Raw genomic sequence first — 22,833 nt, 5'->3', positions numbered from 1 at the left:
TTGTGTAAAACCTAGCAGCGCATTTTCGATCAACCCGATCACATGTTGTGAGGCGTGAGTTCCATGAGGAAAAGAAAACCTTTTTTACACATTTGCTTATATTTAAGACACCTAGAAATAGGCATACATCTCATTAGGCACTTAGCAGAATCCTGAATATTATATTCAATATATTGAAAATGCACTTTCTTTGTTATAAGTAGTTCAAAATTCTAAACCATCTGTTTATCTCCAGCAGCTTTATACTTTAATTTAGCTACACACTCACTGATTTAACAGTCAGGATCAGTATGTCTAATTCTACTTTCTTTGAGGTATAAACTTAATGCTGTGAAATCTCTTTTCCTTTCATCGCCATGGATAAATCAAAACATTTCAGCATAAATGAGACAGATGGATATTGTCCTGTGATGATTATGTAATATATACTGCTCATGGATGAATAGATTAAGACAGGCCATGTCAGCAGAAAAGTGGAGAAAGAAAATTTCAGTGGTGAGGACAGAGACCCTGACCTAACGGACATGAGGATTCAAGTCAAAATGGAGTGATCAGTTAATGCATACTAATGTGTGTATATGTGAGCGTAGTATCAAGTTACACTCACTTGGACACTGACAGTCTCCTTTGTCTGCCTCTTTAGCTCCAACATGGTCTTTCTGGTTCCACTCTGAAACTATAGCATCAACAACCAACCTTAAAATCTTTCCATCCTCTGTGACCGCACTGCTGTGCCTCCCTTCGTCTGGTTCCCTGTCTTCCTGTTTTGCTCCTTACCCCACTTCTTTCACAAACCACATTCCAAACAGGCTTCTCTTCTTTCCATTTCTCCTTGTCAAAAACCACAAGGAGGCTTCCACTTACTGACAATACTGTATGTTTGAAAAGGTTTGCGGTGTATGTGGTTGATGGTGCAACGGAACTACACTGCAGACAACAATACAATTAATATACCATAGAAAAAAACAGACTCAGAAAGAAGAAACAAGAGAAACAGGTTGCTCCTTATATAAAATAGGGCTTTAATGAGAACTTACAGTCTGTTGCTCAAAAATTAGACTGAACACATTAACATTTTGGCTTATACTGAACATCCACAAAAACCTGTCAGGTCACAAGCATTAATAAACACCAGCTTGAAATGACGAGGGCAATAATGAACACCATAAAAATGAAAACACTTAAATACTTACAGAATATATTTATAACACAATCATCAGCAATGATGTACAGTAAAGGTGCTCTGGGGTTGTAATAAATTATTATTTGTTTTGAAACATCATTCTGTAAAGAACATAAGACAACAGGGAAATAATCAAAAGACAGGGTGGTGTGATTATTTACCACTTACAGTATGTCCATGAAGTGCTTTATTCCTCTCATACTGTACCTCAGCAATATGCCAATGCTAAACACTTTATTTATTGAACAATGGAATACACACCATATTTTTGTCTGTTTTAAAGGTTTAATGCTGTGAAACCTTTGTGAATCGTTTATTTATTCATTTATTTCTTAAATGATGGCAAATACATTTTTTTGTCTGCTTAAACAATCTGTTTGTGAAACAAGTTCGTGTTATTACTTACAATATAAAAATTGGTTCCTTCGTTAGACAGAAAAAGGAACAGCTATACCTCTGATTGTTGCAAAGTGCTGGCATTAGGGACTCCTTCTAAAAATGTTCTCACAGAAACTTCACATCTACATTAATAAAAAAAAATCTGAATGTCCACTATATAAGTCCCAGTAATTTAGAAACTATAGAAATGAGAATGTATTACAATGACTATGAGCATTGAAATAAAATTAAAAAAAAAAAAACCCTCGGTTTAAAAAAGAGCTCCTGTGTTAGAAAATGATTGAAACACCTTCAGTGTTGTCTGAACACATGCTTCAGTGAAAGGGATAAAACTTATGGAAAATCTGACCTTTTGTACAAAGGAGTAAACATGATGAATATTACACATTTGCTTAAATTCACATTGTGACCGAGAAGTTGTTTAACATCTTCTATAACATCATCTTCAAATGTTTTTGAGATTTTTTCAACCTTAATGTATTCACATAACATATGGTACTTGCTAGAAACATCAAAGTTAAGCAGGTTAGAAAGTAATACGTTAGTGTGTGTTATATAAAATGCATACTAAAATGGATAAAATTAAACATGGAGAAAGAAGATGAAAATGAAAACACAAGTGGACAGGGCAGGACGACTCCATTGTCCTGTCTCTTTCTTTCATGCTCTGTCATGCTGCTAGTGTCTTAGTCTGAGACAGACTCCTCTGAGCTGGGAGTGCTGCTTGCTTGTTTCTCTTCATAATCTGAGCCCTGGTGTGTATATCAAGACACAGACAAACATTAGACAATTAGTCCACTTCAAAGAAAAATGCAAAAACTTTAGCAAGAGGTAATGATACTTTAACATTTACAGCATTTAGCAGACACCCTTAACTTACATTTGTATCTCATTTTTTATACAATTGAGGGTTAAGGGCCTTGCTCAGGGGCCCTGCAGAGGTGGAACTAAGATTTGAACTCACCACTGGCTGACAGTAGTACAAAATGCAGACTTTTCCACACTTGTGTATATATTAATCATGATTAATTACATAAGTAACATTTAACACTTTTCAAGAAGTCTTTTTTCAAAATAAGACAGACAAGTATCCCCAAATGAGGATGTGTTCCCTTCTGAGCCTGGTTCCTCTCAAGGTTCCTTCCTCATATCAGCTCAGAATTTTTCCTTGCCGCCGTCACCTCCGGCTTGCTCATTAAGGATAGGGATAGATATGTATTCTAAATTTTAAATTAATATTTTTTAATTAATTTGAAACTTTAATTGTATATATTCATTTATTTATTTTTAATCCTTATTTTTTCTTCTTCTTATTATTATTATATATTTATTTCTTTTTTATTCTCTCTCTTCTGTTTCCATACTTCTGTAAAGCTGCTTTGAGACAATGTGCATTGTTAAAAGCACTATACAAATAAACTGAATTTGTAATATCTTTTATTTTCTTTATTATGGTTAAATTTCAGGTTTAAAAAAAAAACCTTACACCTAAAATGAACCTTAACATTACCATTTGTGTGTATGTGTACAGTATGTGCGTGTGTGTGTGTGTGTGTGTTCCAACCTTGCGTTTACGGCCTTTTCCACGGTTGGACTCGGACGAACTCTCCTCACTGGAGATGAACTCTGGACTTTTAAAGCTTTCATTCCCGGCTGGCTTGTTCCTCTCTCTTTCCCTCCCTCCACCTAACTTCTTTTTCTTTCTCTCGTCACTTTTTCCTCCTTTCTTTCTTGGCCTTAATTGAAATAAAAGGAAAAGAATATATAGCAAATGGTTGTTTCCCCATTACGGGGCATTACAGCTATTACAAGCTACTATGGTGCATTGTTCATTAAAGCCATATCAGCATATTATAATATTTGCATTATTGCAGGCTTCCATCATATCAGTAGTGCAAATAAAAACAAACTGCGATAATTCTGAACATCCCTAACTCACTGTTAATTACTACATCTGGATCAAATCTGATGTTTTGTCATGTCTTGGATTAAACACTTATCCATACTCAATGTATGACCATAATCTATGGAGCTAATCTATGAATATAATGTGATTGGTTATACAATTGTAATCATTTTTAGAAGCCAACTGTGACTGAAAAGTGTAAACAGAGTTTTTTGTGAACAGATTGTGTGAAGTACTTTTTTGAGGTGCCTCCACTTTTTTCTCTGTACTGTTTCATCGCTCGCTCATATTCTTTCTTGGCTTCGTCAGATTTCCCTTCCCACTCCTGTCAAAAAGTGAACACAGTGAAACATAAAAATGAAGCAAACTGAATTCAAACAACAATTTAATTTGAAGCATTTTAAGCTTTTTCATTAAGCATTTTTTTTCTGTGCACTTTCTAGAACTTAAGTCCCAGTATTAACATTTATTAACTTTCACACAATTTATTACAGCTTGAAAACAAGATGGGACAAAATGAAATACATTTATCACCTCTTTCTTGTCCTTGCTCAGCTGCTTCCACATCTCACCGGCCTTCTTTAAAATCTCAGTGACTGAGATTCCAGGGTTTTCAGCTTTAATGCGATCTCTGCTGGAGTTGAGCCACAGCATATAGGCACTCATTGGCCTCTTAGGGGCGCTGCTGTCCTTCATCTTCTTCTGTACATGGCCATAGAGAACATATTAAACACTAACTCTTTGCTAGTAAAATTTAAATCTGCTCCAACAGAATGTGCTTTCTTGTGATTAGATTTCATACTCAGACTTTTAGACTATTAGATATCTACTGCAAATATAATTGTCTGTTTTTAATTTCTGTCTTCTTTTGTACCCTGGCACCGTAGCAAATGACGACTTTGACGTTTTTTTCCTCAATGATTTGTTTTAGAGATTCTTTCACTCAAAACATGATTTAAACATAATTATTTTATCTAATCATCAATAGCTTGACATACTTATTCAAAATGTTAGACATAGAAGTCAACAAACACAAAGTGTCCACAGTACGCATGCTAATATGTAAAATCCTTACACAGCATATATAGCATATGCAAAAAATCGTAGGTATTCCAACGAAATTTAAATAGATTTAAAAAATACAAAACCTTTTAAAGCATATCGTTCAGTATAACTGCTGTGAATTATTTAGTGACTTCACTGAAACACAGACGAAAGGTGTGAGCACTATTAGTCTTTACACACTTAATTCCATAAGGTTTACTCAATAAGGTTATTTCCACCAAAATGCTTTAATACATCTACACCCCCTCTGTTTTCACCTCCTTTTTGTGCTTAGCCTCCTTCACAGTTTTGGCTTTCTTGACAGGTTTCTTTTTTCTGTCTTCTTCACTGTCTGCACCTTCAGCACTACTTTCACTGGCTGAGGCTTTACTGTCATACCTGAAACACACAGAGTCTCACACCTTGTGGAAAAGCACAGCAAATATTTTTCAGTTTACAAGCCCATTACTGCGAAGTAATGATTAGGTACAAAAGAGATTCGAGATTTTAATCAAAGCCACATACTCTTCTGCGACATCATCATCTTCATCCCCAGGGTTAAATGATTCATCTGTGATGAGAGAGCGAGTCAGAATTTAGACCCTTACAATCATATATATGGCTTCTCTGATTGGCTGGGTCAGTCATCACTCACCGCTGCCAGCCTCCGAGTCATCACTGTCATTGGCCTCTTCACGGATCTTCCCTTCCTGCTTCATGCGCTCCAGGTACGCGTCATGCTGATCCTCATCAGAGTCACTGTACATGTCATCTCTGACCTTCATACCCTGACATTATGGCAATGAAATGAAATATGAAATAAGTTTTCAAACACTAGGAAATGTATTTAATCTCAAGGTTAGTCATTTACACACAAAAACCCCTTTACCCAATTAATATTAACACACATTACAGCCATTCTTATTATTATTCACACACAGTGGTCCCACAGCCTTTTCCAAACCCTTAAGCAATGGTTGTGGTCATAATACACATTAAACTGACACAAATCTGCTACTACAGGTTCCTTGATATACAGTATATACATGTCCATTGACACATGTAGTCCAAGACTTAAAACTCTGTGTCTTGAACACAACCATTGCATCCCAAAAATGTTTCAATCAAGACCAAGCAAATTGTGCACCAGACTGCTTTACATAGCATTAAAGGGCATCTGCAGGTATCATTGGATTAAAGTTGTATATTTTAAATCATTTGCAATACCAAGTATATTTTTTTTTCTCCAGAGAGGTGTCTATCCCCCTTCCACATATATCCACTCAAAGATGCCTATGATTGGCTAGTAACTATGATTGACAGAGGAGAGAGAGTATGCTCCTACCCAAAGAGCACAGGCAGTTTACTGGAGGTTATAGGGCAACGTGGGATCCCACTTCAAATAAAGACCAATTTGAAGGGATTGATCTAAGGTTAATGACATATTTTGTACAACAGCAGCTCTGAGAGTAATACTGAAGGTATTTCAAATCGCAGGCTTATAGTAAATAGCTCATGCTAATAAAATAATCGTTTCTATAGTATATATAGTAATATAGTAATATATAGTAATAACTCATTCACAGCTGTCTCACTCTATTGACCTTTATCCAGCAAATAAGGTCAAATAAGTTTCCAACACAGTATTTTCTAGCTTAAAATGTAAGACCATCAAAATGTAATACGAATTAGAAACTGCAGGCACCCTGTACTCTCGTAAATGAACATATAGCAAACATTTAATTAAAGGACCACTCAAACTACAAGGCTCGTACCAACCTTTTTCTACCGGAACATAAACGTACACACACAACACAAAGATACAAAGGAGAATGAGTTTAAGTACTGAAGACAACAACCATACATGGGGTTCACATTCTGAAGATATGACTGATGTATGATGCATGTCAATGATACGCTGGACTCTAAATGTCTTACCTCTTTGAAGCCTCTGTTCTTGATGCTCAGTTTCTTAGCATTGACAAAATCGAACAACTTCCCATACTCTTCTCTAAAAGAAGGAATAGAAGAGGAGAACAGTAGGTTGATCAACCAGCACATTGAAATAGTGCATGATTTCAGTGTCAGTATTGACTGTAATTGTCTGTCAGTGCATGTAAAAGTAGTGAGTAAATAATTACCTTGCATAAGTCTGCTCAAGGGCTTTGTAGTTATTTATTTGTGTTTTTTGTTATTAAATCAAGCCTGGATATAATTACTCATTTATAATCAGTTTTAATATTGGTAGTTTGGTGTGATGGATATAAATTCCTAATCATGCTATTAAACCTTTGACCTGCTGAAAGGTATCGTAAAGAGTACTGCAATTTTTTTACTTTGAAGATAACACTCAATGGTAATAGAACCAAGTAACAGACACTGGAGTAGGTTTAAATGAATTAAATCAAATTGCATTATATAGTCATATATTTTCAGCTGCATATAGACTTAAAATGTGAGCCATGGACAGAAAGTACAGCCAATTTTGCAGGATTATCTCATGGTCCTGGATGGCTGTGGCATCACTGGGCCTTTAAACTTAACTGAACGTGATCTTCCAATGACAAGGGCAAACACTTCATTTCTTCAAGTCAGTTTGAAGCAAACATTGTTTTTCCTATTTTCTCACAGTTTAGGTAACTATATTAAAATTCTTATCCGTTGAAATCATCCATGTACTATAGTTGTGGTAGACAAAAATAGGTTGAAAAGCAAACTGGTAGACCAGCTTTGTAACTGATCGATGACAAAGAATGACTTCCATAATACTAAAGCACCTAATCACAGTGTCTGGAATGTTTTCTATTACAATTAAAAAAATATCTTTTAACATAACATACAAATTTTAAGAGATAATTGTGATCATGTGAAATAGCTTTCTACCTCTCAATACTGCTGAATGTGTACTGGTTGCCCTGTTTGGTCTCAATTTCAAAGTCAAAGGAGCGTGTGGTTGTGGTGCCTCTGGCGAAGTTCACACAAGAGATCTCCTCGAAGCGCAGATGCACTGGGGGCTTGTGAACGTAGATGAAGCCTCTCTCCAGAGGATACAGCAGACCTGAGCTGGCCTTATAGGAGCAAGTGATACACTGAGCCCCAGAGTGACTGTAAAGAGACAAAAAAGAAATAAATGACCAATATAACTACATGAATATGACCAACATATTTAACATAACAGCATTAACTAACTAACAAATTGTAGGAATCTAAGTGAGTTTTATGTTTTCTTGTGTACATAGTCTGTGTTACCCCTGAAAGTTTCCAGGTACTGTGATCTTCCTGTTGACAAGAGCTTTCATAACCCTGCTGACCATCTCATATAGAGAGCCAGACATGTTCTTAGTCAGCTTTCCTTCAAATCGCCTCTCAACCTCTTCCCTGCAATGGAGACAAAAGTCACCGCAAGAGCATCTACAACTGCTTACAAATATTAAGCATTTATTGAACAACTCTGTTTAATGCATCTTCTTTGTCCATGTCTTGGCTGTCTGTAAATCATGTTCTAACTTAATATGTCTCTTATAAACCACATTCAGGCTTTAAAGTTTTTCATCTTACTCTTTCATCTCCAACTCTCCAACTCTCGCTCACTCACTCGCTCATGTTGAGGGTGAGGTTGATATCCTCGTCCTTGGAAAATAGCAGGATGAGAAAGTGATAGCGGGTTTGTCCTTGTTTAATGGGAGGATCCAGACTGATCTGTTAAAACAGAGATAAGTAACACACTGAAAAAATACCAAATATGCAAAAGATTTTTGGGCTCATACAGCCTCAGAAACACTGCTTTCACAGACTGTATCAGCCTTCATCCATTTCTCCTCTATTTCCAAGTAAAGGCCATGACTAATGAACTTCTGGGGGTTTTGAAGAATTGCACAGCATCACCGTTTTCTTTAAAATAATGTCACCTAAGCACTACAGAGTTATACTCCTTTACTCACAAAAATAGAATACATTATGAACATAATTAAATCAGTTCAAACAAAAGATAATACTGTCGAGTCTCTCCATATGTAAACATTTTGACCTATAAAAATAACTTTCTTTAACAAATCCAATTCAACAAATCCAACAAATCCAAATTCAACAAAGCTTTGCCATTTGCTGCAGAATCTGATATCTGATATATTTTCTATAACATCCTCACCATTTTTTCTGGTATTGGCTGATACTGACACTGGGTATTGAATCAGTGCTAACAGTGCTCTAACCTCTACATTTTTATTACTTCAAATACTGCCTACATTATTCTCCAGCTATGGGCCTATATCTGAATGGAATTAATGACCTAAGCACTTACAGTACGTCCTATAAAGGAAAAATAGATATAAATAAGTTTATGCAATTAAATGTTTGCATAATTGTATAATTACAGCCTTTTTGTGTTTCCTATCATAGAATCATAGGCTTAAAAAAATCTTTTTCATCTTCATCATTGTTTACCAAGTAAATTCATTTTCCTTGTTTTTCCTCAGATAAAACTTTGAGACCCTTCACTCACCACGAAGAACATCTGTCTCTGGTCTTTGTGGGGGAGCAGGAAAAGACGCAGCACTGTGGTGTAGGGGATCTTGTAGTCAAATGTCTTACCATGCAGATGCAGGAAGGTGGGGTAGATACGTATATCATACCTACCCAGAGAGAGTAACAAGGCATTTCATCCCACCAAGGCAATTTTTAAACTTAATCTTAACACTTTATTTGGAATTTCTTTATTAATTAAGCTGGAACATATGACATAAGAATTGCTTTGACCAACATGCAGTTTGGTATTTGTGTTTGTAAGTGTGTATGTACTGTATTGGTGTACCTTCCCCTGGGTGTAAGACACTGCAGCTCTCGGAAAATACACACAGCGTCTCCTGTAGCCTGAATCACATCTGCCTTAGAAAGAATATTCTGGGCAAATGCCTGAAACAACAGCATAGTTCACCATTTATCATCTTGATAGTATACTGTATCACAGCCTGTATAATTTAGATCTTTAACTGTTAAAGATCTAATATAAAATGCTCAAAATGATACCAATATATATGTGGTGGTCTAGTGATTAAGGTGTTGGTCTACCAATTGGAAGGTTGTGAGTTCAAATCCCAGCTCCCTCTGGCCCATAACCCTTAATTTCTCAGTTGTACAGTATAAGATAAAAATTTAAGGTCACTCTGGATAAGGGTGTATGCTTAATACCTTAAATGTAAATATATATAAAGAAAAAACAAGTGTTTGAGTTATATGGGATTGTATTTCTATTTTTTAACTTTGAAAACATATTTTCTTTTTTTTGGATGTTTCTAGTTTTAGAATATAACTCCTGTTGTAGTCAGTCATCTATTGGATGCAATTCCAGTTTAAGAAAACACACATATGTGATTATTTAAGTGCTATAAGAACTTCAAGACACTGTCCACTGCGGCATTCTGCTGATTCTGCTGCAGAGGCTTTAGGACACACACACGCGGTTTACACTAACTATATGTCTGGATTATGTGTATGTAAGTGGTGTCATATTCCATATACAAACTCTGGATATTTAACCATTATGGCTGGAATATATCCACATGCTACTAGATATTTCACACAGACCCATTTCCGCAGTTGATTAGATAGCAGACAAAAAAGTAAAATTCAACACCCCAACAGAGTCTTATAAAACACACATTAACAGCATTTTTACATAAATTATAGATATTATATTTAATATTTAATGCATCATTTTCAGGTTAATGTGAAAGGTTGTGTTTCAGGTTAATACAAAGTGAAATTCAATAAATGGTCTTTAAACAATATTAATTATTTTATATTAGATCTAATGTGTATCCATCATGATGATTTATCAATAACTGTGTTGATTATATTATTAATTCCAATCCTTATATGTATTTATTAAAAAATTAACCCTGAAGCTAGCTGCAACTGAAGGTTTTTCTTTAGCACACAGTTAACAGTTATAGAATTTAGTTTCACTGTCTCCTTTTTGTGGAGAAGTGTGCTATCTACTGGTCATAGTAGGAAAAATATTAAAATCAACTTTTTAATGGATAAAATACCTGCTTCAGCAATAGTGTGGTTAAAATTAAATCATGGGGACATTTGTGAACTAAATTTTGCTCATTTTACACACACACACACACACACACACACACACACACACACACTCTCACCTCTACAGGATCTGCCCCCTCATCTCCTGTAGTGGGTGGGACATAAAAACGCACCTCCATGAGCGACACCTCTGTATCATCATTCTGATGAAACTCCAGAGTGACTTCATTTTTTCCAGTGGTACACTGGGATACACTGGAAAGCGGAATCTCAAACACAGGAGTGTCACTCACTTCAAATGACAGCAGAGGGCCTAAACATAACAGGCAGGAATAAAACACACAGGTGCAGTGCTGTTAATTGCCTGCCATTAAGCAAGGCTAAAGTTATCACAACTTTAGTTTATTATTTCTCAATAACAGCATACCCCAAAGTGTACAGAAATTTAATCAACTTCATGTTTCTAAAATGATACCTTGACATTAAAAAAACAAACAAACTGGTGCCTATTATGAAATAATATGAAACTTTAATATGAAAGCTTTGCTGACCGTTGAATTTAGCAGTGCCCCAGTTCCAGCCTTTGACACACATGTCTTTTTCGGTCAGCTCCACTTTGTAATTATCTTTAAAATACTCAGAGATTTTTTCAAAGTCCTGAAAAACCAAAGAGGAACAAATGTAAAATTAAGCTGATAGGCTGCTTCTGCTTTTAAGTTCTACAACCATCAGACTCACTGCATCTTTAAAGCCATCATATTTGTACACGTGTCCGGTGCTGGTGGACAGTTTGATGCTGTGACCCAGGCAGACCCTCCTCCACTGGGCCTGACTGAGCTCTGGGACAGGGATACTGTCCACTTTACCCGTCTTACTGTTTTTATAAACCACCATCTGCTTACTGAACCGCAGACGCCCGTCATTCTACAGCAAGAGACAGAATTGGGAAAGTAAGAAAAACAGTCCCATGAGTAAAAAACAATAAAATCTTGTCATGTACATGTTTGTTTCCAAATACATAAGTGAGACATATAAAGACATTTGAAAAAGATTTCTGCCTAATTATCTTATTTTTAAAAGCACTCTGTCACATAATTATAACTACATAAACATGTTATTACATTATTATATATTTTCAGAGCAAGTCTGTGATGTTTAACATAATGCATCTGACTAACACTCTTGTGAATTATAAGGATGAATTTTAAGTAATAAAATACTTTTGGGATGCTGATATTTGAAAATTTGACAGGGTGTTGTGATATGACCCACGCAAAGCAGAGCTACTGTTACCACCCTGATTATTTTCCAATCACAGTGAGTGTTTGTTTTTTATTAAATAAAAAAATAAAGTTATACTATCTATCCTTTTACAGTTAGTACATTTAATGATGTGGAACATCTGCGACACAATTTAGTCCTATTATAATTTGGGTTATAAACAGCTGTTCCAACACTAGCATCACTGCTTTTCTCACTCTAGAAGTAAACATACTGTATTGATAAAAGCCTGAAACCGCAAAGCTCAGTGTGCTCCATCCTAAAGACTTTCCCAGTGTCTGAAACTGTACAGTTCCACCTTCACCTCTGACTGACACTGGAGACCTTCCATAAATGCTGCATAAATAACTCCATACAGTATCAAAAAAAATCACCATATAAACAATAACAATAACAGAATTTTTTTTATAAACAAGTCAATGTAGATCATCTGCCAAACACAGTCCAGTGTTGAGGTGTTACGTATGTTGCTTTACATACGGTAACAAAATTCTACATTCGTTAACTTTTTTTATTCAACATTTTAAAAAGAATTATAAAAGAGGATTTAAGAATAAAATGCAAAATCTAAAAGAAATGTAGTTACTTGAGTACCAAAGGTGTTCAGAAAACACAACAGAAATACATTTGTGATAAATTAGAACCATCAAAACACAAAACACATTTAGTTAATTACATATGAACTTTAAACCTTTTACAAGACCTTCTACTCACCCAGGAACCCTTGACCTCCTGATAAATGTCACTAAACTCCAGAACATCACTCATGGTAGCGACTTTGCTCTCTCGTCCCAGTGATTACAATCTGCATCAGTAAGAGGAAAGTATTCAGCGTTCATATCAGTGCTTGATTATTTTTTAACATTTCTGCTTTTAAGAGGTTCATGAGCAGTGTAAAGATGGTTTATGGTGGTACTGAGTTGGCAAAACCACTTATACTGGATATCATATGTGCCAAATGTCAGGGTAAAATAATTTGAAACAGATCAGCTGTTCAGACAAGATAGAATATAAATATAGGAAATATTATATCTATGTGACAGGACTGATGGTATTACTGCAATGTTTGTGCTCTGTGTAGTAACTGATAATCTGTAGGTGGATAAATAAAATGCCAGAAGTGCAAGAGTTCAGCTCAGCATAGCTCTCTCAGTCACCTCGCCCTCTATAGTATAGTATAATCTTTCACATCATACAGTGACACCATAGGATATCTAGCTGAATATACGCAGCGCAGCTAGTGCTAATAACGGTTTACTATGCAGCTAGGCTAGCTTCTTTAGCCATTTCATTGGTGTTTACTAACAACCCATTTTAGCTTATCTTTTCATATCCCAGGGACGGTGAAAATAACTAATTAAATGCTTTCCCGCTCGTTAATCATTAACAGGCTGAATAATATCGTTATATAATATTATCAGCATTACGCTTTCTTCGGGAACGAGATAAAAACAGCAGTAGACCTGTTCCCTAGAACTGGGAGTCGATCCCACAAAAAAGAATCGGTTCATTGGTTTCTCGCAGTGGGAATAAGGAGTCAGGTCTAAAGCTTTGGAATCGATGCTACAGCCTTTTTTTCTACTTTGATTTCTTTTGTTCGTGGTTTAGGGGCTGGATAGTAATTAGCAGACTATATGTTCGGTTATATTACTGCATAAATATATTCACAGATATTAGATTAATGATTGTTATATCTCGGTTTTCCAAGTCATATTGATAATATGGAGTTTTGTCTAACAATTTTTTCAAATGACTTAAATGGTTAAATGGCTGAAATGGCTTATAAAATTTATTAAAAAATGTATTATTATTTTCAAATAGAGCTGGATATTTATATGTTACTGGATCCTTGGGCAAACTTCCAGCTTCTGCATACAGAAAGGTTAAGAATTTTTTTTCCCCAATTGAATCAATTCAACCCTTGGAATCAGAATCAGAGTCGACTCCAAAATTTTAGAGTTAAATATTTTATTCGAAATGTATTCTTATTTTCAAATAGAGATGGATATTTATATTTTACAGGATCCATGGGCAAACTCCCAGCTTCTGCTACAGAAAGGTTAAGAATTTCTCACTTTAATCAATTCAACCATTGGAATTAGAATCAGTGTCGACTCTAAATTTTAGAGTTAAAAATTTTCTAAGAAATGTGTTATTATTTTCAAATAGAGCTGGATATTTATATTTTATTGGATCCATGGGCAAACTCCCAGCTTCTGCATACAGAAAGGTTAAGAATTTTTTTCAACTGAATCAATTCACCCCTTGGAATCAGAATCAGAGTCGACTCCAAATTTTAGAGTTAAAAATCAACGGCGTGCGTAGACGTACACGCCAGCGCGTATGTAAATGAAACGTCATGACGTATTCGCCGTCCTCCCTTTCCTTGTTTTGTAAACGAACAGGCCAAGGAGGTAAAAGAAACTTAAACCAGTTTACAGCTGCTGTCTGAGAAAAAACTAAAGGTAGGTCTTTAAGACGTCGTTTCTTTAAGTTTACTATGAGTGAAAGTACGTGTCAGATAAATGATTTTGTGATCGAGAAATATAACAAAAAAACCTAGATCAACAAACAAAAGCTGGTCAAGCTGCTCTGCTTTTGATCACTACACAACAGAGATAATATGACACTGTAAATCCTGCAATGTTATTATTATTAGTTAAATGTAATATCTATGATTTCCTATAGACATGAAAGCCAAACGTGGCCTCATCACAGATACATTCAAGGTAGTGAATAAAGTGAAGAGAAGTGACAGAAGGGATAAGAAACCTCCACCTCCCCCAGCTGCAGGTGAGACTATTGTGTGTGTGGCTTAGAATTGTGCTATTGCAGTCAGGTTTTTAAATACAACCCATTTAGTTTGAATAAGAGGTTCATAGTTATATAGTAATTACCATGTCGTACCATCTTAGAGGCAGAACCTCCAACACTGAGTGAGAGAGAGATCGAGCTGCAGGAGCTGAGGAGGTTTGACTTGGACTGGCAGTTCGGACCATGTACAGGTAACTAAGAGGGATTTGTATGTTTATAATCGCACCTTCCAGTGTCACACATATGAAGATGAGGTTCTCGTTGAGTCTGGTTCCTCTCAAGGTTTCTTCCTTTACCGTTCAAGGGAGTTTCTCCTCACCAGAGTCACATCAGACTTGCTCATTGGGGATAAAGACAAACACATTTAAATATATCTAATATTAATCTTGAATTTTGTATTATATCAATCTTTATATTATTCTTTATAATAACCTTTTCTATGTTTATGTTCTGTAAAGCTGCCCTGAGACGATGTCAATTGTAAAAAGCGCCATACAAATAAATTTGAATTGAATTGAATTGCAAGTGGTTTCTTGGGTCAGCTGATGAAAATAAAATGTAACTACGTTCAAAAGTTAGTTGAATTGTTCGTGATTAGTCCACTAATCCGGTCAGACAAGCAGAGTTTAAAGAGCACTGACATTTAGTAGAGCAATTCTGGTTATACACCACTACTCTGAGTTTTCTACATAATTCTAGCAATAGTTCATTACATTGCTACATTTACTATGGGCTGTCAGACAGTCTGTGAATTTCATGGCAATACACAAAGCTCTGTCCAGCTGTGGCTTTGTTGGAGCAAAAATATACAAACTATTATTAACATGGTTGTGATTACCTGAGATTGAATTGTAGCCATTCTGATATTTCCATAAATGATATTCCTTAAGTATTCATAATAATGAATTATTCTGAATAATTCCGTTACCATAAAAAAACTAAACAATGTTATATTATTATAATGATAATAAAGCAAGTAATAAGCAATAAATAACTCTAAGCATTTTCATGAAGCCATGACATTATTTTACTAACAAAGATTTTGTTTTTGTTCTTCATCACACAAACCAAGATATCTCTGTTCTTTTATGTACCTGTGTGTAGGGATTAGTCGCTTGCAGAGATGGGAGAGGGCAGCTATACATGGCCTGAACCCCCCACAGGAGATTAAAGACATACTGCTGAAAGAGAGTACAGACCTAGAATACACACACAGGTGCTTTGAACAATTTATGATGACATGTCAACACACACTTTCACATGCATGTGCACACACACACACGCATTCACACACACACACACACACACACACACACACACACACACACACACAGAATCATAAAACATTGGTCCAGATTCAATCATTTTTTGTTTTCTTTTGTTTTTCAGTCTCTGGCGTGACTACCCCCTGTGAAGAAACATGGGTGAAGAAAATAAGACAGCTAAAGAAATGATTATCATGGTTTTTGTGATTGGTCATGTTTGAATGTTGCTGTTTGAATGTTTGCTTTTATTTGTGCTTGCTATATTTTACACTACATTCTTTGTGTATTTTTTAAAGTGGAAGTTTATATATTATAAGTTTAATTAAAACCTTCTTTGTCTTAACGTTTTTGATCTTTATGGTTAATTTCAAGATATTTTGCATTACTATCTGATCTTCCACGTTTCTGAAAATGGTTTGTAATTCAATTCAGTTATTTCCTTTTTTTCAATTAATTTCAATTTATTTGAATAGCGCTTTCAACAATCCAACAAATCAGTCATGTATTTTATTGATATATAGTCTGTAGTTTAATATGGTGTGTGTGTGTCTACATGCAACTAAAAACAATTATTCAAACATAAATACTTAAACCAACATTGAGTTATGATAACAAGCCCCTGTGTAACAGGCTTTTCTAGAAATGTGTGTAATAATATAAAATATAAATTCTTATAGCAAATCATGGGTGTTGCGATCACAGAATGTTCACTTAGAAAATTACTGTCATAAACCAATTCCCACAATAATCCAACATTGTGCCATTTTTTTAGCTTTATCCAGACCAGTTAGTGTGAGATTTGGGGAGGACCAAGATGAAACTTATATATGTTCTCATTATGGAAAAAGAGCAAGAACAAAAGAGTGCTCTTAACAGTAAGGTTATAGGGGGTGCTGGTCAGATAAATATAGGCTTAAATCTATACAAGAATGAATTCTCAAGAGAATATGATAGTAATTAGCAACATCTATAAGGAAAGATAATTATGGTTTCTTAACTGGGTCAGATTGGCCTTGAGGCACCACTTCAATGATGACAATACTGGATTTTTTTTCGCCAGATGGCACACAGCATCATGCTGTTCATACGCACATGGGAAATTGTAGAATTGAACACATGGATTGACTTTACAGGCAAATTTCGTGGACACCCAGCACTGCTTATCACCTGAGAACACCATCTTTTGAGTTTTTGAATTTTTTTTGTTTGTTTATAACCAAAATATTACTAATAATTTTACAAACTCCTGGACTTAATTAAAACTCCTAGATTTGTCTTAATAGCTGTGTAATTTGCATAATGCTTTTTATGTATGCTTTGTAACAAACTATGGGTAGTTCCAGGACCAGATGTATTTATTTTGCAACTATGGGGTGAATACTTATGCAATCATTTTAGTGTAACTTGCAGATTCGTAACATATATAATCTCAAATAAGTCACTTTCAGGTCAGTTCCATATTCAACTCATTGTATGATACGCAGTGCACAACGTTGCCAGATCCTTAATCTTAACCCCTTAATGAGGTCAATGTCCACGTGTTGGCGGAAGTGCAACGGAGTTCACTTGTCGTGAAATTGTATTTATATTTTTTAGTTTTTTGAGTTTAATATCCATATAGCAAGTTTACAGTTTGGTGTTGGATTTGCGAAAATCGCCTCAATCTGGCAACCCTTCTGTCAGAAACGCACATCTATATTAATGGGGTAAAATGTCGTTTTCCATTTTAAGTAGATTTTTTATTTATTTATTTATTTAGATTTTATAGCAGTTCGTTTCTATCTGATACAAAAAATAACAACAAAGTAAACAATGAGTGTCACATCACCTGTTAAGCGGTGGAGATCAAACGGGGTAAAGAGATGAGTTCCTCCCCTCCAACCGCAAAACAACCAGGAGGCGGGACTCCTGTTGAAGCGATCAACGCGATTGGTCAAATAGATTTCACGGGCTGATTTGCTGCATGCTGATTGAACAATCGGTCCTGCGACAGAAGGCGATGTTAATATTCTGTGGCCTGGCACTAAATAAAACGGTGCTCAATAGACAGATGTAATAAGGCACGAGATTAAAAGCGAGGTGTTGTGATTGTACGGTTTTACTTTCAAACAAACCTTAACTGGAGGAAAAATGTCGGGGATTTAAATTCGCCTGTATTCCATACAGATAATGCAGAATTGTCTGTGAAATAGAAGCTAAAAATATTGTTTATCTCAACCGACTCTGTATCAGGAACCGACTCCCGGGATAGTTATAACACAGCGGGTTTATTTTTTATATCACATTTAGGTGATCTTGTGTTGTATCACTGCTGTAACGGTGCAGGAGAAACGATAAGAAGTGAAGTGGTGAGTACACTGTTTTCTACTGTTAGCTCTAATACAATCACACATACAGGGGAGAAATAACCCACATTATAGAGGTTTAGCATTAGCAGTGCGGTTGTCGCTTCCCTGCAAACAAGGCTCCAAGATAAATAAATCATGTCTTCTGTAGATCAGGGCAACAATAATATTTACATGTTTCGGTCATGCGACAGCCTGCTGCTTAGCTCTGGGTTACAGCATCCTTATTGCTGAGATTTAATTATTCAAGTCACTGTTGAGTTGTATTTTTTTATTTGTTTATGTAAATATCAAGTTAGATAGAGAAGTAGGGACAGACAGACAGACAGACAGACAAGTAGGGACAGACAGACAGACAGAGAAGTAGGGACAGACAGACAGACAGAGAAGTAGGGACAGACAGACAGACAGACAGACAGACAAGTAGGGACAGACAGACAGACAGACAAGTAGGGACAGACAGACAGACAGACAAGTAGGGACAGACAGACAGAAAGACAGACAGAGATGGATGGATAGACAGATACATAGATAGATGGATGGTGGATAGATAGATAAATAGATAGATGGATGGCTAGATAGATGGATGGATGGATAGATAGAGGGATATATGGATAGTTGGATCGATAGATAGATGGATAGATGGATGATGGATGGATGGATGGATGGATAGATAGAGGGATATATGGATAGTTGGATGGATGTATAGATAGATAGATAGATAGATAGATAGATTCATTGACTGATTGTCTGATAGATAGGTAGATATTTCAACAAACGGTAACTTTTAAGAATTGGCTGTGCTAGATTCACCAAAGGTGAACAAGAATAAATCTGACAGTAACAGGTGCACTAGAGGAGAACTGCAGAGAACAGACCAAGACACTTCACTGTCTTCACCTGTGTGTTCTTACATCACTGCATAAAGAATGCATTCATCTTCTGTAATCTTTTCATCCTAGTCAGTTATCCATTGGATCCAGAGCCTCTCCTGGGACCACCATGAGTGAGGTGGGAATGCAGTGGATGTGAATGGGATGCCAGTCTATCACAGGGCACTAGATAGATTCAGCCACTCATTCATGCATATTTTTTGGGGTGGGGAGGAAACCTGCAAACCTAAAAAAAAACCTCTGAGGTCAGGAACTGAGCTCAGGATTATAACCAGGAACACTAGAAATGTGAGGTGGCTGCTGCCTGCTGCATCACCACGCCGTGCCACACTTGTAACAACAGCAGATCAAAATACGAATTCATTCATCACCAGAAACCATTTTACTGAAGTCCAGATTGCAGTGAATACTGCATCCTGTTCCAGGAATACTGGGGGTGAGGTCATAGTACATGTAGATCACTTACTGGGCTGTAGCTCATTTTATGGAGAAATCTTTGTCTATGTTCTTTCCATCACATATAATCACAAGCTCTAGGTGGTGAACAAAAGAAATAAATCTGTGAGTACGGGTAGCAAAAAATTATGTTTCTCTACAATGTTGCTCTTTCTGACACTTGCTCTATCTGCTCTTTCAGTTTGTTGAGCCCTTTGAAGTAGTTTGCACACCTTACAGCATGAACTTAGGTTAGCTCCTGCAGCCAACAGAATGGAGACCCCAGGGCAGACCCAGGACCTGCTGGAGATTTAATATCATTGTTAGTGGAACCTGGTTGGGAATAGAGACATCTGGCTGATTCTCTCACCCAGCTATCACTATGGCCCACTTTGCACTTTGTAGGAAATCAATTGCTGACTTTTCTGTACACTGTTAACCTTTATTTACTCAGTCCATCAATGAAAAGAGCCCATCACTTAGGGCTGGGCGATTTGGCCTAAAATCAAAATCTCGATTAATTGAACATTTTAACTCGATTACGATTAATGAACGATTATTTTATTTTTATTTTTTTTGCCCTCATAGTTCACTGACAAGTTTTGTTTAGTAAATATGCTCACATATTACAGTCGGTGTCCAAAACACTGCTGCCGTATCCATCCATTAAGCGCAGCAGCTTTGACAACATTAGCACCGTTGTCTGTCGTAATGGCTGAAAGTTTTTCTTCCGCGAGGTCCCATTCAGAAAGCATATCTTTCAGACCTTGCGCAAATATATCTGCCGTGTGATCCGCTGGAAAATATGCCGTCTCAAGGCATCTCTGGCGCAGCTTCCAATCATCGTCAATGTAGTGCAAAATAAGGCTCAAAATGGGTCCAAGAATGGGTCCATCGTCCTACTTGACCAGAGATCAGATGTGGCTGCAAAGTGTTGAACATTTTTCAGTTCAGCAGCTACATTTTTACAGCATGTCTTGTACATGTCTGGCAGTGCAGTTTTAGAAAAATGTGATTGCGATGGCACAGTGTATCTTCGAGGTGTTTAAACCCGCTTCGCGCCACTGTAGCCAAGGGAGTCATATCCTTTGCGATGTAATAACAAATAGCGTCAGTTATTTCTTTCCATCTTCTTGAACTCTTCTCATACTGTGTGGCATTTGTGAATGCATTTGTTATCGACATCTGCTTTGCGGAGGCACTTGTTGCTGGGCGTTTTTTGTCAGTCTCTTTTTGTTTTTTTTTTGAGCCATGCACTGTTCATATTCAGTAACGTGATTGCGCTCCAAGTGTTGAAACAAATTGGTGGTGTTACCTTTGGGCGTCGAAACTGTTTTTCTACAGTGTCTACATCTGACTTCATTTTGTTCGAGGTCATCCTTACTGAAGCCAAAATGTGTCCAAACAACGGAGACTGCGTTTTTCTTTGGTACAAGCTGCTCTTGTTGCTCAGTTGTCCATGCTCGACATGTCGGCGGAATAACGGAACGGAACGGGGTCACGTGACTCCACACGTGGTAGTGTTTTTAATGGGAAAGTAATCGAAATAATCGACCTGGAAAAATTTGATCGATTATAGGTTCTGAATGTCGATTTCGACATTAATCGACATTTAATCGACTTTTCGATTAATTGCCCAGCCCTACCATCACTGCCCAAATGCTAAATGGCTGGTGTCTATTCTCAGCACAAGGGTTCTTAAATGCCTCACTGTCTTTGTGGGGCGAACACATTCAGCAAACCATAAGTATCTAGCCAACAGAGATTGTGTGGAAACAAACTAGAATCTCTACAGATGAACAACCTGACGTTTCTAAAGACATACCAACAACAACACAGAATTTCTGCCATGCAGCTCCAGAGTTCCCAGTTTGACTGTGATCTCAGGTTACTGTCTATACTGTGTTTCTCTTGTTCTTCCCATGCTTCCCTCTTGGTTTTCTGTTTTCTTCCTACCTACCAAAAACTGGAAAGTGGATACACTTAATTCCACCTAGTATGTTCATCCACAGGGCACTGGCATCCCTTACCCGTGGTGTATTCCTGCTCTGCACACATTGTTTCTGGGAGAAGCTCCTGATTCATTACAATCCTGACTAGGATAAAGCTGTTACTGAAGATTAATCTGTATTCAAATTAAATTAATTAAATGTAGAGGCATTTGAATATGGATACTACCTCCAAGGTTGACTTTCTAAGTAGGTCTGTTGTGTACATATTAGTTGAAATACTCAGCATTGCTGCTGCACCTGTTACACTCATGCCAGTGAAACACACACACACAAAGGAAGTCGTGGCCTAATGGTTAGAGAGTCTGACTCCTAACCCTAAGGTTGTGGGTTCGAGTCTTGGGCCGGCCATGACTGAGGTGCCTTTGAGCAAGGCACCGAACCCCCCCAACTGCTCCCTGGGCGCCGCAGCATAAATGGCTGCCCACTGCTCCGGGTGTGTGTTTACGGTGTACCATCATCTTAATAAATTCTGGTCCACAATGGTGCTCTGTTGGTACTTTTATATTGACAGATGGACTGAACATGACTAAAACACTGCAAATTCTTGCATATTTTACATCAAGTCACTTGACGTGACATGCAGGTCATGTGACTTTATCAGGTACGATTTTTCACAATAATGTGATAACACAGTGTTACCATGATGTCACCTGTGTTCACTTACATTTCAGGAAGTTGTTTTAATGTGATAATCCTTTATTCACATAATCATTTTAAAAAAAACATATCCTGATGCAAAATGTATGCAGATTTTACAAAAGAGACCATCTGACTGCATGTGAAAGCAATGTAAATACTCCTAGAAGAAATACTTTAACAGTGTAATTAATTTAATACGGTAGGTATTACTTTAGGCCATTTTTGGTATCACTTTAAGCATAAATCCCCTTTTAGGAGGATTTTTAGAGGATCCATGCAGCATGAAGTCATGGCGCATGTACAGTGAGGACTGCCTTTTTGCCCACAGGGATGGACAATGCCCATACTAAGACGGTTGAGGAGGTGTTGGGGTTCTTTGGGGTGAACGAGTCCACAGGTTTGAGCAGTGAGCATTTGAGGAAGAATCGTGAGCGATGGGGTCCCAATGGTACGCCACCATTATACATACATCTTTGTTAAAGACAGTTTAAAAAATTTATTTAACTCATTTCAAGTATTATGCAATACAATGCAAAGCAATTAACTGTAAATTCATGTCTTTTGTCTTCTTACCG

General features: G+C 36.7%; 3 protein-coding genes across 6 annotated transcripts in view; 2 read left to right on the top strand and 1 right to left on the bottom strand.

The window, feature by feature from the left end:
* Positions 1–998: 998 nt before the first annotated feature.
* ssrp1b (structure specific recognition protein 1b) lies at positions 999–15,135 on the bottom strand. 4 transcript variants are annotated; one of them, XM_060872942.1, is made up of 18 exons: positions 14,896–15,135; positions 12,570–12,660; positions 11,313–11,498; positions 11,126–11,231; positions 10,694–10,887; positions 9,343–9,443; positions 9,034–9,163; positions 8,128–8,231; positions 7,782–7,910; positions 7,416–7,637; positions 6,471–6,543; positions 5,188–5,320; positions 5,058–5,103; positions 4,811–4,931; positions 4,023–4,190; positions 3,725–3,813; positions 3,147–3,318; positions 999–2,334 (listed from the first exon to the last, which is right to left on the bottom strand). In XM_060872942.1, exons 2-18 carry the CDS (start codon positions 12,621–12,623, stop codon positions 2,269–2,271), a joined length of 2,094 nt encoding a protein of 697 aa, XP_060728925.1. In that variant the 5' UTR covers positions 12,624–12,660; positions 14,896–15,135; the 3' UTR covers positions 999–2,268. The 4 variants fall into 4 exon arrangements, with proteins under 4 accessions (XP_060728925.1, XP_060728927.1, XP_060728924.1 ...); XM_060872944.1 differs by lacking the exon at positions 14,896–15,135 and adding an exon at positions 13,319–13,337; XM_060872941.1 differs by lacking the exon at positions 14,896–15,135 and adding an exon at positions 13,283–13,336.
* pold4 (DNA polymerase delta 4, accessory subunit) lies at positions 14,182–16,277 on the top strand. Its single transcript, XM_060872981.1, has 5 exons — positions 14,182–14,320; positions 14,544–14,648; positions 14,771–14,860; positions 15,774–15,885; positions 16,059–16,277. Exons 2-5 carry the CDS (start codon positions 14,546–14,548, stop codon positions 16,081–16,083), a joined length of 330 nt encoding a protein of 109 aa, XP_060728964.1. The 5' UTR covers positions 14,182–14,320; positions 14,544–14,545; the 3' UTR covers positions 16,084–16,277.
* A 1,653-nt stretch (positions 16,278–17,930) lies between these two features.
* Positions 17,931–22,833, top strand: part of si:dkey-28b4.8 (sarcoplasmic/endoplasmic reticulum calcium ATPase 2) — a 31,936-nt gene continuing 27,033 nt past the window's right edge. The window contains exons 1-2 of the mRNA XM_060872925.1: positions 17,931–18,282; positions 22,587–22,706. Of these exons, the coding sequence (XP_060728908.1) occupies positions 22,589–22,706 (118 nt within the window). The 5' untranslated portion in view covers positions 17,931–18,282; positions 22,587–22,588. The remainder of the gene's footprint in view (positions 18,283–22,586; positions 22,707–22,833) is intronic.

The sequence above is a fragment of the Tachysurus vachellii genome, chromosome 6, assembly GCF_030014155.1.
Source record: "Tachysurus vachellii isolate PV-2020 chromosome 6, HZAU_Pvac_v1, whole genome shotgun sequence".
Lineage (NCBI taxonomy): Eukaryota > Metazoa > Chordata > Actinopteri > Siluriformes > Bagridae > Tachysurus > Tachysurus vachellii.
The sequence above is the reverse complement of the archived record's forward strand: the minus strand, read 5'-3'. Positions and strand labels throughout refer to the sequence as shown.

Coding starts and splice junctions, on each gene's coding strand:
- ssrp1b (XM_060872942.1), bottom strand. CDS start 12,623: ATGAGTGATGTTCTGGAGTTTAGTGACATTTATCAGGAGGTCAAGGGT. Junction 9,164..9,342: donor TGTCTTACACCCAGGGGAAG/GTACACCAATAC, acceptor CTCTCTGGGTAG/GTATGATATACGTATCTACC. Junction 4,932..5,057: donor GATGATGATGTCGCAGAAGA/GTATGTGGCTTT, acceptor TGTGTGTTTCAG/GTATGACAGTAAAGCCTCAG.
- pold4 (XM_060872981.1), top strand. CDS start 14,546: ATGAAAGCCAAACGTGGCCTCATCACAGATACATTCAAGGTAGTGAAT. Junction 14,861..15,773: donor GCAGTTCGGACCATGTACAG/GTAACTAAGAGG, acceptor ACCTGTGTGTAG/GGATTAGTCGCTTGCAGAGA. Junction 15,886..16,058: donor GACCTAGAATACACACACAG/GTGCTTTGAACA, acceptor TTTGTTTTTCAG/TCTCTGGCGTGACTACCCCC.